This window comes from Stegostoma tigrinum, unplaced genomic scaffold (genome assembly GCF_030684315.1).
Source record: "Stegostoma tigrinum isolate sSteTig4 unplaced genomic scaffold, sSteTig4.hap1 scaffold_53, whole genome shotgun sequence".
NCBI classification, from domain to species: domain Eukaryota; kingdom Metazoa; phylum Chordata; class Chondrichthyes; order Orectolobiformes; family Stegostomatidae; genus Stegostoma; species Stegostoma tigrinum.
The window spans coordinates 2,257,006-2,275,472 of NW_026728461.1; the positions used below are offsets into that span (position 1 = coordinate 2,257,006).

At 40.1% G+C, this 18,467-nt stretch overlaps 1 protein-coding gene across 1 annotated transcript in view; it reads left to right on the plus strand.

The window, feature by feature from the left end:
- Positions 1-18,234, plus strand: part of LOC132208725 (ral guanine nucleotide dissociation stimulator-like 1) — a 78,286-nt gene extending 60,052 nt beyond the window's left edge. The window contains exons 26-34 of the mRNA XM_059644114.1: positions 232-318; positions 881-913; positions 2,753-2,904; positions 4,635-4,694; positions 7,174-7,348; positions 9,108-9,323; positions 12,752-12,866; positions 14,330-14,444; positions 17,949-18,234. Coding sequence (XP_059500097.1) covers positions 232-318; positions 881-913; positions 2,753-2,904; positions 4,635-4,694; positions 7,174-7,348; positions 9,108-9,323; positions 12,752-12,866; positions 14,330-14,442 — 951 coding nt within the window. The 3' untranslated portion in view covers positions 14,443-14,444; positions 17,949-18,234. The remainder of the gene's footprint in view (positions 1-231; positions 319-880; positions 914-2,752; positions 2,905-4,634; positions 4,695-7,173; positions 7,349-9,107; positions 9,324-12,751; positions 12,867-14,329; positions 14,445-17,948) is intronic.
- The last annotated feature ends 233 nt before the right edge of the window (positions 18,235-18,467 follow it).

The following is an 18,467-nucleotide window of genomic DNA, read 5'->3' on the forward strand; positions in this document are numbered from 1 at the left end:
AGTTTGGTTTCCAGTTCACAGATGAGGGATCAAACGTTGAACTTGCCTGGCCTTTATAGATCGAACGTTGCATTCCACTGTATAACTGTCTGAAATTTTGAGTCCTAAATTTTGATTCTAAATAGATTTAGTTGTATGATCAAGGGAATAAATAAGACATGGAGTAGTAATTTTGAGAAATAGGACAATGAGTTCACAATGGATTAAACAAATTCACCTCTCTTTTTCTAGGATATCGTTCAGGGAATTGTGCCGTACCTGGGAACTTTCTTAACAGAATTTTCAGCGCTGGATTCGGCTTTCCCGAATTACCATTCAGTCAGTCTCTCTTACAAGATTTGGATTCCTTATTTGCTGATGAGCGCTATTATTATGGTTTCATTGCAAGCTGCTTGTAGATGAGAATCAAAGCAATAAAAAAAATGAATGAGTTTGATTAATAATCCCAATCAGAATAATTTGATGCTTTGTGCTGTGAATCAAACAATTTGTAAACAAAGGAACATGCAAATCACTTTGCAGTTAATTGAATATGGGTTTAGTTTTTCAAAAGGTTGGATAAATTGCACATCATTTTTATTCTGTACAGGTAAATTGGTTACCTGGATGTCACTACCTTTTGAGCAGTTGAACAGCTGAGAATGTCTTCAGCTTGGTACTGACCTACTTGACTGGAGCAAAGGGCTCTATGTAGTGTCCAAGATATGACCTGGTGGTATGACAGATCATTTGTGATTGGCCTTTGACGATATACTAAAATGGAACCAAGTTTACAGAACTTGTATTTCACTTCTGATCTTTTAAATTTCATGATCTTGTTGTACTGTTTGACCTTTGTACATTTGAATTAATTTTCTTTGTCCTTGTCTATCTCTTACAGAATGGCTTGATCAACTTTGACAAGAGACAAAAAGTGAGTACTGAAAATTGCACTGTACAAAATGTTTGGAATTGTATGAAAGGGGAAAAGCATGCTTTTCAATCTTGTGCTGCTTTATTTGCTTGATGGGGGTGTAGGGGGAGTCCCCAACAGCATCCTAAATGTATATGGTCACTAATAAATCCAATAAAGAATTAAGGAGATGCTTTGTTACTCAGAGCAGCCAGAATGCAGAAGCTGCTGCTACCAGGACTCGTTGAGAGGATGAGCACAGATGTATTTGAGAGAAAGTTAGATGTCAGAAAGGACACAGCGGCATATTTAGAGTTTGAAGCAAGGTGGGAGAGGTGTATAGATCAGCATGGAGCAGTTCAGTCAAATAGCCTGCTTTTGCGCTGCTAATGTGCTGCAATTTACCTTTGAACAGTCACAGCCACGCACAGGATATGCTAGGCGTTATGTGTATGAAGATGTTGTTCAATTAATCTCAGTGTCATGGAAGCTATTTCATTATTGAAGACACTGGATAAACAATCTCTCCATATTAGTATTTTCCTTTAGATGAGAGACATCATTTCGTCATGGGATGTCAGAAATTGAGGGAGTGCACCTGTTTGGATTCTCACTGACTGGGCAGTATGTTTTACTCCATATTTCTGAATTTGGTAATACCAAATTCTCAAACATCCCTGTTGTCATGGCTACTGTTGAGGGTATCATCAAATCCCTATAGTGTGGAAACAGGCCATGCGGCCCAACAAGTTCATAGGGCCACTCTGAAGAGGGTCCCACCCAGACCCATTCCCCATGTGTAATTCACTGAAGCTAAATATCCCTGGGCACTACGGGCAATTTAGCGTGGGCAATCCACCTAACATGCACATCTTTGGACCTTGGGAGGAAACCAGAGCACCCAGAGATAACCCACTCAGATTGTATTTTCATCTTGTACTGCAACATTCAGCAGGCAACCTGAGAATATGAATTTGAGAGGAATTTGACCTTATGGCAAACAATGAATTCTTGCTTACAGAGCTGTAACTTGAGGTCCCTATGAATAGAATAGGTTCCGATCAGAAGCAGCTGATGCTGAATTTGCCAAACTGGGCCATGTGATGTAAAATCAGCTGGGTGGCAAAATAGGCATCCAACGCTGTGTGACTCCAATTCACCAGCTCGGAATGTAATCTGTCAAATGGCCCGCCATTTGTCGTGGCTGATGTGGATGTAGTGAAGTGTTTCTTTTCACTGACCTGTTGAAAACTGGCTGGCACTTTACAACTTGGCAGTAACATGTTGTCAGAGTTTGACTTAGAAAGGTCTGCCCGTTTTTACATGTCAAATTGTGACAAGATTCAACCAAGAAGCCACTGTGGTTGAAAGAAAATAGTCCAGTAACTTCGAGCTGCTCATGGTCCATTCAATTTCATGGTGGTGCAACCTTGAAAAATTAACTCAACATTTTCACCGTCTGTCTTGGCATCAGTTACTATAGATCAGCCACTTATTTTGTACTTGGCAGACTTCCTTTTGCTTGGATGAATGATCTTTCATAACATTTCTTGTCTTCACCCTAAATCAGCTTATGGTTCTTAAGTGAATCATTTTTTAAAATAATCCATCTTTGAAGCACTGTTTTGGGAATTAGTGTCCTGAAACCATCCTGGATAATCTGTACAGAAATTTATCCTTGAAAAGTCACATTTGTGTCATTTATTTCCAAAGCAGAAATATTTTTGTGACATGATGTACTGTGCACTTTGAATAAAGTTATCGATGCTGTTCAAAATACCACAGACTAGGATTTAGCAGGAGCAATTATAGCAGTTTAAACTTGCCTTAACAGCTCATTATTTATTTGTGTTCTTTCAGGAATATGAAATAATTTTGGGTATCAAATCCCTGCAGTTTGCTTGCTCATCTTACACCCTTCGTCCAAACGAGAATTTTCTAGACTTGTTCTTTATGCAACAATACTTAAGTGAGGATAGCGAGTACGTAACTGGTATTGTAGGAGTGTGCAGGTAAAACAGTTAAGGGTTGTGTGTGAAATCTTCTCTCGTTATAATTGCTGTTTAATGCTAGTGAGCTGCCAGATTGTTTACTGTCTTCCTTTTCCTTGGTTTCAAAGTTTTGACAATGAATTCTGACCTATGAGGATAAAGCCAGTTGCTCAATGAATCAATTCTGTTGTGTTGCATCAAAATGCGTTTCATTGGTATATAATAGTGCAGAGTATACTATCACTAAGCCAATGATTGCAGGAAAATGCAAAAAACTTGATGAGTGACCAATTTTAGCAACATGTCCAAGAGCTCCTATTGTGGGTGCACCTACAAATCCAGATGTAAATTGTACCAGTTTTGAGAAATGTTTCTTTTCCTTCCAATTTCTTTTCAAACACATAATCCTATTACTAACATAAAATTAACAATAACCCTACACAATTGGTCAGCATTTTAAAGTATCTTTCAATGGTTGCCTAAAAACATCATTCCCTCATCTCGAAATAGCCACAGTATATTTTTAATAATGCAACCAAAAATAATCTCCAACTGAAAAACAAAACACTTTGCCATTCCTGGACCAGAGTTGATTAAGGAACCAGATTATAGATCACTGAAACTATTTTTTAGTTTTGACAGAGCAGGCTTTGTAATAATTACATTGTTTGAAAACAGTTTGCTTCTTCATAAATTGATGGGCAGAAGTTCTTATTTAAAATGTACCTGATGTAGCAATTTACATTCCTGCTTTGAAAATCAAAGCTCACTATTAAGCCCATCCTCAGGCTATGGATGACCATGTGCAGCAAGTACCTGGCATTATCGTCAGTTCCATCAGTGGCACAGTCAGTATTGGGCCAACTTCAAACATGGTATTTATTTATAACAGTAATTACAAAATGTTACCGAAATTCACTTTGCATGGATCATAAGTTATATTTAAAGTTCTTTTGGACCTCTCGGATAGTTTGGTTGATTTTCGGACGGTTTGTCTGAAAATATCAGCAACAGAAAGTCTGGTCAAGAGATATACTCCTCATTTTACTACCTCCGAGATGTGGCATGTGGTGTTTTAGTCACCTGAAGTGACTGATTCATGACTACCTTTCATTACTTGACATTGTCTGTACATTCACATGACAGTGTGGATGAGGCCCAGAGAAACTCCTGTATAACTTTACAACCTATTGTATCACCTTCGGCACTGGAAGTTTGATTCTCATGTTTTCCAGTTAACTTTTTTCAAGCCCAGTCCTTGTTAATTTTTTCTGTACCTGCTGTAGAAGTTCGAGCATTTTGTTCAATTCCACGTGTTCTGCAAAAAGACTGAGGGGGTTATCGTCTTGGTAAAAAATTAAGCAAAGGAACCGCAGATGCTGGGAATCAAAAACACAAAGAGAAATTGCTGAAAACATTCAGCAGGTCTGGCAGCATCTGTGGAAAGAAAGCAGAGTTATCCTTCGGGTCTGGTGACATTTCTTCAGAACTCTTATTGTCTTGATCTGCTGTTCATAAAGCAGAAAAGATCGATGTGCCTACAGTGAGAACTTTTGTCGCTCATTACTCAAAGTAATGTTCAGTGTTCTCCTGCCTGAAAACACGTGCCTTTTGCAAACAAAATTATCATTCTGCAATTTCAAATCTATGTAAATGATTGATTTTGCCATAAATAATAAGAATATTGAACAAAAGCGTCTGATTCTTTTTAAATGAATCTTGTCTGAAAATGTTTATTTGCCACCCTGCAGCTCCTCTGAACTCGAGAAACCGCCAAAGCTCAAAAAGAGTGTGTTTAAACGCCTCAGCTGGTAAGTATCCCATGTTAAGCAGCGCAAATATCTCATTATTTCCTTTATTATTGGGATGAATGGACAGAAAGGTAATTACATCTGTTCCTTGACAAATAGAGACATTTGATGTGTGGTCATTATTGCTTCATTGGAGTGAGATTTTTTAGTAACTGTTCGAGTAATTTGAGATGATGCAAGGAGTGGTGCTGTTATTCTCACCTCGTGCATGTGTCTCGTGTAGACTGATTGATAGAGATTCTTTGCTATGACCATGAGTGTAGAATGTGGACCTGTGATGAGCTTGGTCTTGCCTAGCGATTCTCATTTGTCCAGAGAAGTTTCTGCACCATGGCTAAATTTCACCAGAATAAATTTGTTTATGAGAGACAAGTAAGCAAAAAAGGTGTTACAGTGAATTAAATTTGCATATTTGTGGGCCTGTATAATGAAAACTAGCAATGTTTAACGATTTTGAGTGAAAAATCAGATTTGTGTTCTACTTTGTGGGTCAGCAGGCAGCAGAAATATCTTCTGTTGAAAAATTATCAGCCATGCTTCTCACATCTGAAGCTCCACCTCAAAATTACTGTCTCAATGGAGTCAAGTTAGGTAAAGGAGAAGCACACGAGATCTAGGCGTTCTTGTACATCAGTCAATGAAAGCAAGCGTGCAGGTACAGCAGGTAGTGAAGAAAGCTAATAGCATGCTGGCCTTCATAACAAGAGGAATTGAGTATAGGAGCAAAGAGGTCCTTCTGCAGCTGTACAGGGTCCTAGTGAGACTGCATCTGGAGTATTGTGTGCAGTTTTGGCCTCCCAATTTGAGGAAGGACATTCTTGCTATTGAGGGAGTGCAGCGTAGGTTCTCAAGGTCAATTCCCAGAATGGCGGGACTATCATATGTTGAAAGATTGGAGCGACTGGACTTGGAGACTTGAGTTTAGAAGGATGAGAGGGGATCTGATTGAGACGTATAAGATTATTAAGGGATTGGACACTGTGGAGGCAGGAAGCATGTTTCCGCTGATGGGTGAGTCCAGGACCAGAAGACACAGTTTAAAAATGAGGGGAAGGCCATTTAGAACAGAGTTGAGGAAAAACGTCTTCACCCAGAGAGTGGTGGATATATGGAATGCTCTTCCCCAGAAGGCAGTGGAGGCCAACTCTCTGGATGCTTTCAAGAAAGAGATAAACAGAGCTCTTAAAGATAGTGGAATCAAGGGTTATGGGGATAAGGCAGGAACAGGATACTGATTGTGGATGATCAGCCATGATCATAATGAATGGTGGTGCTGGCTCGAAGGGCCGAATGGCCTACTCCAGCACCTATTGTCTATTGTCTATAAAACTCAAATCTCTTTCCATGTAGGTGACATGAAAGTATGTGTTTGTGTTGTTGTGCATACATGTGTAAAGACTCCAAAGTTATTGTTTTTGATAATTTTCCTGAGTTGGGGATATTATCTTATATTTCTGTTCAATAGCACTGACCAGAACTCAGCAAAGTCAGATTTTCCACCACCTACCCGTGTAGAGTTTCAGAGAAGCAAAACCATGCCTTGTTGCTGTGTTGTGCCTTGCAGTGATCTGGACTGTGACATGTGACTATTGTTATATAGAAACCAAGAAAGAGAAGGGAAACACTTATTCACTTCCTAGGATATCTTCTCTTTACATGAGTGTGGATGTTACATGGATGTGATTTAGGCTTCCATGGCTTAATTGTGATTCTCGAAGTGCAGGCAATCAACGTTGCAGCATTAGTGTGCAATCTCACATTTCAGCAGCCACCTGCTCTTGCTCCCTGCACTATTTAATGCCTAATATACCAACAATCGGGATTTTCAGTGTAGGAATTTTTTTGTCATGCCATCTGCTGTACTTCTTTTGGGAGTTTTGGAAAATTTTCGATGTTAATTATGCAATATAAATGCAAATTGCTGAATAGAAATCCTAACGTTTGCAGTACCAATATACTGAAGGCCAAATTCAGAGCTCACTGTCCTACCTTACAAAGTGTTGTATACAGTTTTCTATCAATTATCAATGGTGTTACTTTGTTTTACGTTTTATTTTTAATAAACTGCAGCTTTCAGGATGAAATTACATACACATTAGCATGTGGCCAGGTTGGGGGAAATTTTCCACCCTGTGGGTATTCAAATCCACATTTTGCCTTTCATGAGATTGAAGTTGATAGCAGGTTGAACAAACACTGCAAAAAGCCCAGATTCTTGTGCCATTGGAATATGCAAACATTGTAACCTATTCATATACTCCCTAACGATGAGACAATGTAACGGTGTTCAATACTAGTAATGCGAGCTCTTGGTATGAGTGTGCCACTATTAATTTCTCACAGGTCAAATGTGGCGCGCATCAAACTCCTGGTACTCTCATCATCAATATACCTTCATTCTAGTTTAATTTTTTTTAAACAGTTTCTCTAGAATGCAATGACATTTTCATGTTTGTTGTGTCCCCTTTCCCTTGTGCAGCCTGTTTTCAAAGAGAGGTGTTAAAATACACAACACTCAAACTAAAAGCTCTGAGCAGCGAGCATCCCTTCAGAATGAGGATTCAGACGACAGCATTACCGCAGCCAGCATTTTATCCGATTCCAGCCACTTGGAAATGGAAGAGCCGAGCACTTCGCAAAAAGCGCCGGAAAAGGTGAGACAGTGAGGCACTCATCACGTAAAATATGTTGTTCTTGGAGACTCTGGTTTGTCTAATAATGTCCAGACACTTTTTTTCTTCTTTCTTTCCTTCCTTTCTTCTGCCTTCCTGCCGTCTTATTATCCTGACTACACTTTGGCAGTCAAGAGGATACAAGGGTACTCAGTGATACCGTCCCAGCCATTGGAGCTGGATGGCTGCCTAGCCAATCTCCTTCGCCTTTCTTTTAAGAGCTATTAGCCGAATAGCCATTTTGATGTTTCAGCCAGACTGAAATCCTTAATGTGAATGCCATTCCACCAAGCATCTTCATAACTGGCTGCTGCCAGCAATTTTCCATCCCAGGTCCCACTTGCCAAAGTTGGGTTACTTGCTTTCAGAACGAAGGCAAGACAGCTGTGCAATTCCCAGCCAAATTCAACCTTTGTGCTGGTTACTGAAGCATTTGATTCCAGAAAAGGTATTATTCGCTCACGAAGTGAGAGCTGATTTTATTTGTTTTTTTTTGAGTTGTGCTGTTGGCTTTGTTTTGCTTAGATATTTTATATGATTTTATACTAATAGCCAAAATATTTCATCTTTAATTATTCACAGCATGTTTAATTTCTACACAGTAAATTTTAGTGCATGGGGTACATCTGTCGCAGCTTGAAGCGCACTGCCCACAAAAACAGTATTTAGAGTATGTTGGATAAGTCTTGATCCAGCAATTGCAACAAAGTAATGCAGCTCTCTGCATGGAGTCCTCGTGACTGCACGTTTTGTTTTTCATCAATATTTGGGCTTTGAGCTGTTGATTAGTGCGTTCTCTGCTGAAGACCATTGTATCTTGGGAGATTATCAAAGTTGTGTTATGGTTATTGTTTACAGAATATGTCGAGGACTTGTCCCAGGGATATTTTCATAATGTATTCCCCTAAGAATTGGGCTAAGTATTATTAGGTCCCATTTAGGTGTTTTGGAGTGGTATTTCTTTGTTTCAAAATACCCTCTTCCTTTTTATGGATTCTCCTGTTTAGTGTTGTGACTCCCTGTATGTTAATCATAAACTGAGAGCTGCAGTGACTTGGATGATTTCACTTCTGGTTTCTTTAGTTCTCTGCTGTATGTGGTTTGCTGCTGCTGTCTGTCTTTCTTTCTGCCAGTGGTGCTGTGCCGCACACATTCTGACCTGCACAATGCACTGGTTGGCCCATTCGCAGTCACCTGCAATTCATAAATGTGTTTTAACTTCAAACAGTGTAGTTGTATTCAAGATTTCTGTGCGTAGCAGGGTGAAGTGGGCAAATAAATATTTATGTAAGCATGTTCACATACTGAGTGCAAACTGAAACCCCAAAGGGTTTATCTGACAAACTTAGAATTGAAGCACCAGTTTACATGGTCAAGTGAAATGACCACAATGTTATTGTGCCGAAGGAAACTAATTAGTAATTTATGGGCATGCTAAGTACTGAATTGTTGATGTTGACTGAACAGCTAGTAAACACAAGCGGGAGTATAATTCCTCAGAAGTGATCTTTACGGGTAGAGGAAAGAACTGCAAGTTAAATATTTCACAAGACAGCAACGACCAAGAATTCATGTGCAACTTCATGTTCTTGCAATTAAGCTGTCCTGCGCAGAATGCCTTCACCTTTGTGGGCAGCAGGAGAGCATATTTTGTGTCATAATAAATATAACTGGAAAGGGGGAAGTATCTAATATGCAACAATTGACAAACGTTTTCTTAAACAAAATAATTATTCCACAGTCATTAAAATCCGTGGATCCTGCCTCCTCTGGAGGTTTATCCAACAGTGGTGCATCAGCAAAACCAAATTATGACACAGCCAAGTCTGGGAGGCGTGCAGGTTTGGGCAGCTGCTGGTGTGCAACACGTCGGAGGGACAACCGCCAGAATGAGAAAAGCTGCCTCATCCGAGTCCGATTAGAGGAGGACAGAGCACAACAATTCAAAATGATTTTGGTAAGTCCCTGGACTGGTTGCTCTCGTCATGCTCGGTCCAAATAATTGCCATTGCTCCCTGCCAGTATCGCAAGAGGAATTTTTATCCCAATTATTTGTTGCCATGCAGTCATATTCAGTGTGTATTTTCCACATTGCTGAAGCCTTTTTTGCTCTATGAGAGTGCTTTGACCATCATTTTGATCCTGTTTTGTAATGCAGTAGCAATGTTTAGGTTTTAGGCCTGAACACATTTTCCTTGCATTTCTCCTTTAAGTGTACATGGCAAGGTGCAGCACTCTGTTGCCCCATTTTGGGGACTGGCTGATAACTATTGAAGAGGAAATATCACAAATTAACACGCACCATTAACTGTACAATAAATCAGCAAGGAGGTACCAGATCTTCAGTTAGCTGACCACAGGCACTTTGGTCCATCTGTAAGCCAATCGAGTAATACTAACAGAGATATTGAATATTTCTTTCCTGGCTTTGGCTCATGTGAAATTTAAAAGGCTGGTGCATGGAAGAAAGCACATCAAAAATGGGTTGGAGAAAAACATAGAACATTACAGCACAGTACAGGCCCTTCGGCCTTCGATGTTGTGCCGACCTGTCATACCAATCTGAAGCCAATCTAACCTACACTATTCCATGTACATCCATATGCTTGTTCAATGATGACTTAAATGTACCTAAAGTTGGTGAATCTACTACCGTTGCAGGCAAAGCGTTCCAATAGCAAGAGTGCAATCCAAAACAGAATAATTGCCTACTGGCTAGTTCAGGGAAGCCGAAGGAATATTGGCCAAATTAGAAGGCACATAGATTGTTATGTTTGGTCATGCATTTTCCTTGACAGGATCAGTCGTACTCTGATTGTGCCTCCACAGAGGTCAGTGTGATGTGTGGAAATTGCTTCTAGTGTTTAAATATTGTTAACAAACAGCGCCTCTTTACTCTGGTGAAGAGAACATTTGTTAGCTTGTCAGTGAGTTGGAGATGGGGCAGAACCAGCCGAAGATCTGAGGCAGAATTTGGATAAGCAAATGGCAAACAGCATATTTAAATTGGACATCTATGAAACACAGAAAACAAAATTCTCAGCCAAAATGATGAAAATGTCTCCTGATGAATGTGCAACAAATTGTTGCCAACTAATACAGTCATGAGAGGCCAACTAGAGAATCGTGGAATGTTATCACAAAGCAAAAAAAAGCTTGACTTATTGTGTCTGTGTTAAATCTCAATAAGAAGTAGCTAAATTCGCCACCCATCTCCCCCACCACAACCACCATTGCCCTTTTTAGCCCTGCCCTGCAAATTTTGCTCCATGTAATTATTCAGTCGTCTTATGAAAGTAATTTAATCTGCTTTAACCACCTATTCAGATATTGCGGTTTGGAAAAAGCAGGATTCTTTTTTGTTTTTGCTTTGTCTCCCCACCAATTACCTTAGATTTTGACCTTGGTACATAGTGTCAGAAGGACCAGTGAACAGTTTCCCTCATTTACTTTAGTTAGCCTGAGCAAATGACTGTTCTTCATGATTCTATGTTCTAATCCTCACCCAATTTTGAGTCTATACTGCCACTGCCCATTTCATTCCACAGGCTTCAATTTTGCTTGCACACTTGTGTGGCACTTCTTCGAACATAATTTAGAAAATCCAATTTATCACCAATGAATCACTAAAATTAGTGATTAATCATTTAAAGTCTGAGCATACAGAGTGGAAAAGGTATTGGTTATTCAAAAAAGATCACTTTTGGGGATGTTAGTTAATGTAAAATAACAAGGTGTCGCGCTGGATGAACAGTGCAGGCCAAGCAGCATCAGAGGAGCAGGAAGGCTGACATTTCAGGCCTAGACCCTTCTTTAGAAAGATAATGTAGTTCATCTAATCTCTAGTTGTGTAATATTTGACTCTACCACTTATAGAATTGTCGAGACGTACCGAACAAAATATCCCCCCAAACCTTTCCTATTTATGTACTTATTCAAATGTCTTTTAAACATTGTAATTGTGTCTGCATCTGCCACTTCCTCAGGAATTTAATTCCACTACATTTTTTGGATTTTTCAGATTTGCTATCCATTAATATATTTAATATGATCTTTGCTTTAGACTGGGTGGCAAAAGTAATTTTTTTAGCCATGAACTATAGCAAAATTAAAGTAGAATTAAGTGTGAGTTTACTCAACCAGAAAACATTGCAGTTCTCCAGAAGAAACAGAAAATTTGCTGGTGCATTTCATCTTCCAGGTCATTGCTCAAATTTGAGCTGAGAAAAGCAATCTCCAAATATAACACAGAATTAAACAAAAGCAGACAATTGCCCAAAAAACTGGTCTTCTCAATATCCTGCCTATCAAATATTATTCCTGTACAGTCACATTATGATTGAATATTAAATATTTGCACTGTCTTCAAATCACAAATTGCTAAATGTTTCAAACTGTTAAAGCAATTTTATGAATAATTTATATGAATAAGCATAACATTAGGAAATGTCAGACTTCACAAACAACATTGAGCCATTTGCTGTAATGACAATAAATGTTAAAAGCAGGCAAATTGTATGGGGGTAACAAAGTGGGAAGCTGGATGAACACAGCAGGCCAAGCAGCAGAGCATCTCAGGAGCACACAGTCTGGCCTTTTAGGCCTAGACCCTTTTCTGATGAAGGGTCTAGGCCTGAAACATCAGCTTTTGTGCTCCAAAGATGCTTCTTGACCTGCTGTGTTCATCCAGCTCCACACTTTGTTATCTTGGATTCTCCAGCATCTGCAGTTCCCATTATCTCTGATACAATTTTAACCTCATTGTGAAGCCGCTTCCAGGGATACCTAACCTGAAGAAGTTACCCTCCTCTCTCCGGAAAAACCTCAGTGGATCTCTCTCCCACTGCAACTCTCTTGTAATCTCTTCAGCCTTGAAACAAAGCTTTTCTGTTGAAGGGTCTGTGTCCGAAACATCAGCTTTTGTGCTCCTGAGATTCTGCTTGGCCTGCTGTGTTCATCCAGCTCCACATTTTGTTATCTCGGACTCTCCAGCATCTGCAGTTCCCATTATGTCAAATGGTATGGGGGTTTTGGGTGGGAGGGGATGGAAGTGGATTATTTAAATTATGAATTTCGTCATTAGTTACTTGTTTCAAACTGTGTGTATAAGTAAACTTGATCACTGGGCTCTGTTTCCATTCAAATTCCAACCTTTACTGTTCACAGTAACTGTGTTATGGAGCATCGAATGCAGATTTTACAATAACTGTCCTACCAGATATTATTTCATTAATGTAACTTTTACAGCTTTCAGTGTAATGTCCCAATTAGTTTTCTGGGTGAAAGCAGCTATATTTATAAGCCCTTTGGAAATTGAGGCATTATATATTTCATTTGGTGTGTGTGTCTAATGCATTAATGAAAAGTGAATGTTGTTTTAATTAGGTGACTAATCAAGATCGTGTATCTGAAGTTCTCAACAAAGCCATCACCGCGCTCAAATTTGAACCCGAGCGTCCTCAGCAATTTGCTCTAGCACAGATCATTGAATCAAATAAAGGTGAGCAGTGGAAATTGCTTCAATTTAAGTTAAATCTATTTCTGAACAGCATAACCACTGCAAGGGAATTGATATTTTCTTTTGATTTCACCAAAAAGCTGCAGATATCTAAATTTGTATCATTGAACATATCCAAGCATGTTCAGCAGGATTCAAGTCTGAGGAATGTAAAGCCAATAAACAACTAATATCTGCACCTAATAAAAGCAAATTATTTCATCAGATTGCCCTAAAGCCAAATCAGAACAAAGAATCACAAATGCTGGAAATCAGAAACTGCTGGAAAAGCACAGCAGCAGTAGCAGCACTTGTAGAGAGAAGTCAGGGTTAGTGTTTGGAGTCCAGTAGCCCTTTTGTAAAACTACCTAAAGCCATATTGAGCGAAGGATGTACATCAGGATTTGGGTGTGGCATTAAATCCTGAATTATTTGCATTGTTAGCACATTGTTCTGCTTTGTTCATTCTTATTTTAACTGGTTATTCCAAAATAAATGTTTCCTGTTGCTGAAATTAATCTGTTCTTCCCCTCTTTTTGGCCCGTGGCTGAGAGACCAGAAACATGGATGGGGTCACTGCTGTCAAGTTGCTAATCTGTCGCAACCCTCCCCCAACCATTTCCTGGTGAAAAGTAGAAACGAGGTCTCATGGGTTTAATTCTGCTGTGGTTTAAAACTTGCCATCCAGGCTGTGTTAAGCAGAATGCATTATGAAAATGAAGTGTCCCAATGCCTTTGCAGCATGCTATCCCTGTCAGATTTCACAGAAAAGAAAAATCAGTTCCCTGGATGTAAGTCTCACTGACAAAGCTGGAATTTATTCTGCATCCATCATAGCCCTCAGAAAATGGCCATTCACTGGATCACTAACTCGTGTTTGATTTAGGTGCCCTCAGTGGTGTTAGTTTCAAGATTCCAACACAATGCTGAAGGAGCGGATAGCTTTTCTCAGTGTTTTCACGTTGAACACACTGCACCTTTTTGTGTTTGATGCTGGTATCAGCAGAAGTGACCTTGTAGCTGCTGGGTCATTCGTGAATCAATTGGGGTTTTGCATTGTTCTGTAGTAAGGAAAATCTGACATCTTTACCTGGGCTACTGTATGCTGACTCTTCACAGCCTCATATCTGGCCCAATAAAGCCACTGAATTGTACAAACTGTCATGAAGAAGGCATGTGCCATCGGACAGTGAGAGGTTTGAAATGGATTTTAGTCTTGACAAACAATGCTCATCCTGAGAATGGGTCTCAGATACAATGGTTTTCAGTTATTGAGTTTACCTAATTTGGTATAACTCCAAGATTTTCTCTTGTGTTTTGTAATACGTTCTGAATCCTTGCAGTACGTTTGTTCTGTTCCTCCCAGCCATTGATATTTCCGTACCCAGGAAGCAGTTGGATCTGTGCACAATCAATATGATGAAAACACGTGTGAATAATAATGTGCTTTCCCTCTGCTTTTTCAGTGCTCATACTTCCGGCCGATGCCATCCTGTATTATGCAATGAACAAGGAAGTGAGTCACGACTTCATCCTGAGATTCACTGAAAGAAGATCTTCATGTCTATGCAAGTTTTAGCTGTAAGAAATATAATGTTTCATGGGACTCTGTTGGATCTAAAATCTCTGCTCAGTATCAAAAACCCTGCAATATATGAATAAATTACTTTGGCAGTGTTCTACTTTAAATTATTGGACAATTTGGAGAGAGTGACTTGACTTCAGACAATTGCTTAACATTAACTTTTGAGTCCAGTGCTTGTTTGTCCTTTTCAAACATCTTGCACATCAGCTATTTTTTCTGGAATGCTGGAGAATTGAACCCTGCCACCGGTCTTCTATGAACATCACAGTCATGTATCAATTGGTTGGATGAGAAAAAGAATCTTCTACTTATCAATCTTGTTGACCAATTGTGATTGAATTTGCCTGGGTTCCTCAATGGTTGTTTGGTTAAAAAGCAAACCAGCCATTTGTTCAGCCAATGGCAGGATGATGAATACTTCAACTGAAGTGTTTGGTTTGGCCTTTAAACTCTTCAGCACTCCATTCCTGCCTTCAATATTTTTATTTCTCCAGTGGTTTAAACTAATTTGGACAGAATGCCATTGACATGCCTTCAACAAAGGGTAACTACAAAAAATAATAGAGTTGTTTATTACTGCCAGTCATATTGCACTTGTTTCAGACCTTAACTGTTTTTACTTAATGTTCAATTTTACAACAATTTAACATAAAATTATTGTGCCATAGTGGGACATATGAGTGAGACTGTGTGAGTGAGAGTCAGAGTAAGCGATGTGTGAGTGAGACTGTGAGTGTGTGTAAGAGTGAGACTGTGAAGTTAGAGTAAGACTGTATATGTGAGTGAGACTGAATGACAGTCAGTGTGAGACTGTGTGAGTGATGCTAAGAGTTTGTGTGAGTGGGTGTGAGAGAGTGGGACTGTACGAAGTCAGAGTGAGACTGTGAGTGAGACCATATGTGTGAGTGAGACTGTGAGAGAGAGAGTCAGAGTTAGATTGAGAGAGAGAGACCAGGGATTTGTATGTGAATGAAACTGTGCATTTGTGAGAGTGAGACCATATGTATGACTAAGAACATGTGTGAGTGAGAGAGTCTGAGTGGGACTGTGTGTGAGTGGGTCTGTGGGTGAGTGAGTGAGTCTGTGTGTCAGTGAGTCAGAGTGAGACTGAGAGAGAGAGAGAGTAGGAATTTGTATGTGAATGAGACCATGCATTTGTGAGAGTGAAAACGTGTGTGACTAAGAACATGTGTGTGAGTGAGAGAGTCTGAGTGGGCCCGTGTGTGAGTGGGCCTGTGTGTGAGTGAGTCAGAGTGAGACTGAGAGAGAAAGAGTAGGAATTTGTATGTGAATGAGACTGTGCATTTGTGAGAGTGAGGCCATGTGTGTGAATAAGAATGTGTGTGTGTGAGAGAGACTGAGGGAGACTGTGTGTGAGTGAGACTGTGTTAGTGAGACTGCGAGTGATCCGATGTGAGTGTGACTGTGAGTGAGAGTTTGAGTGACACAGTGAGATTAATTGAGAATGTATGATTGAGTGTGAGACTGAATATTAGTCAGACTGAATAAGATTGTGTGAGAATGTATGAGTGAGAGAGCATGTGTAATTGAGTGAGTTTGAACAAGACCATGTGTGATTGAGACTGTGAACTCAGAGTGAGATTGTGTATGAGTGAGGCTATGTGAATGTGAGAGGCAAGGTGTGTGAGAGTGAAATCGTGGGAAGTCAGAGTGATACTGTGTGTTTGAACCTCCAAGGAAGACCGTGTGAGGGTGAGACTATGTACGGGTGAGACTGCATGCGAGTGAGACAGCGTTATGAGTGAGACTGTGTGCGAGTGAGATTATGTACAGGTGAGATTGCGTGCGAGTGAGACTGTGCGCAGGTGAGACTCTGTGTGAGTGAGTCTCTGTGTGGGTGAGACTGTGCACTCAAATGAGACTGGCTAAGGTATCAGAGACAGCCTGTGTGAGTGAGACTGAGTTGGTGCGTGAGAGTCAAAATTGGGCATGTGTGTTATTGAGCCTGAGTTTGTGCGTGTGACACAATGTGAGTGTCTGTGTGGGAGGGAGTCAAACTACGTGTATGAGACTGTGTGAAGTGAGAATGAGACTGTATGTGTGAGACTGACACCATGTGTGTGAGTGAAAAAGTCAGAGTGAGACTGTGTATGCGTGTGACTGAAGCTGCAAAGTCAGCGTGATACTGTATGAGTGAGAGTGTGTGAGATTAGGTTGGATTCCCTACATTGTGGAAACAGGACCTTTGACCCCACAAGTCCACACTGCCCCTTGAAGCATCCCACCCAGACCCATCCCCCTACAACCCACACACCCCCGAACACTACCGGCAATTTAGCGTGGCCGATGCACCTCGCCTGCACATCTTTGGACTGTGGGAGGAAACCGGAGCACCCAGAGGAAACCCACGCAGACATGGGGAGAATGTACAAACTCCACACAGACACTCACCGGAGGCTGGAATCGAACCCGGGTCCCTGGCGCTGTGAGGCTGCAGTGCTAACCACTAAGACACCGTGCCACCCTTGAGATTGTGCTTGTGATACTGTGTGAGACTGAGTGTGAATAAGACTGTTTGAGAGTGTGAGGGAAGGGAGTCAGTCCATGTGTGTGAATGAGTCCATATTTGTGAGTGAAACTGAGTGTGAGTGAGGCTGCGTGAAGTGTGAGTCAGACTGACTGAGTGTGTGTGAGTGACTATAACAGGCTGAGTGAGACAATGTGTGTAAGTGTGAGACTGAATGAAACTGTCAGAGTGTAAGAGTGAGAGAGTGTGTGTATGAGAGGATATATCTGTAAAGTGCAAGCCATCTCAGGGGGAAAAAAAACTAACAAACTAACCATTTATCCAGACCATTAGGTGGGATGATGAGTACTTCAGCTGGCCTGTTTGGCTCGGTCTTTAAAGTCTCCAGCCAACCTTTTGTTTCCAGAGGCTTTAACTAATTCTGCATTAAAAACCCATTGATATGTTTTTAACTGACTGCAACTGCAAGAAATAACAGCATTGTTTATTATTGCCAGTGGTATTGCACTTGTTTGAGACTTTAATTAGTGCTCAGCTTTATAATGAATTTATTTTGAATGGTTATGTTGTGAGATGCGCGCGTGTGTAAGAGAATATATATTTGTAAAGTGCAAACCATTTTGGGGATAAAAGGTATTTAAAAGATGCACAGGGGACCAGATCACCTCAGACATGAATACTGAAATACACTTGTGTTCCTAGTTTATCTGCTTATGTTCCATTACTCAGACCTGTCATTGTTTCAAGTGGGTCTCATTGGTTAACAGCCTAATCTGACACTCATTCATTGACCTTTTTATCTTCATGCAATCACATCTCACGTGCAGAACAGTGTTGGTTATGTATATTCACTTTTCAAATGGATCCAAAACAAAAATCCATTCAAAGTAGCAAAATATCAGGAATTTTTAACAGTATTTGAGTCTCTGTCAAATTCACATTTGCACGATGTATAAATTAACACCAGGAACAACAAGCACTTTAACATTTCTGGCATTCCTTTCTTCCACAGGCAATGTTCGAGCCTCCTTCCCAATGTGAATCAATGAGCTCTGGTGAGGAAGGGCGTTAGAGAGCTCACCGCCCTGATTTTTGAGAGGTCGTATGTATTTTATTTCCTTCTCCTCCTGTAAATCGCTTGGTGCTCGACATAGGATTCACTAATTAGACATTTACACATAACCACTTTAAAATTAAAATGGTTCAACATCGAGGCTATGCCAACAATACCAGCCACAGATAGAAGAGAAAATCATCTGAGTTCTTTGTCTAAGTTTGTTTCTAAAAATAGTGTTCAATAAATGTTTTCAATGTTCTTACATTTGTTTTAAATTAAAAAACTTAAATTGCAATCTTTTGTTTCATTCTTTTGAAGTAGAAGACAAATTCTGGGCTGAGGGAGTATACTTCATATCTAATTAGCGCTGCTTCACTAAATATAACCTCCTATCAGCAATTTGTGTTGAGAGCTCACCTCCACGAACCATGTATCAGGGGCAATTGACAGTCATAATCCTAGAGAGCAAGGCAG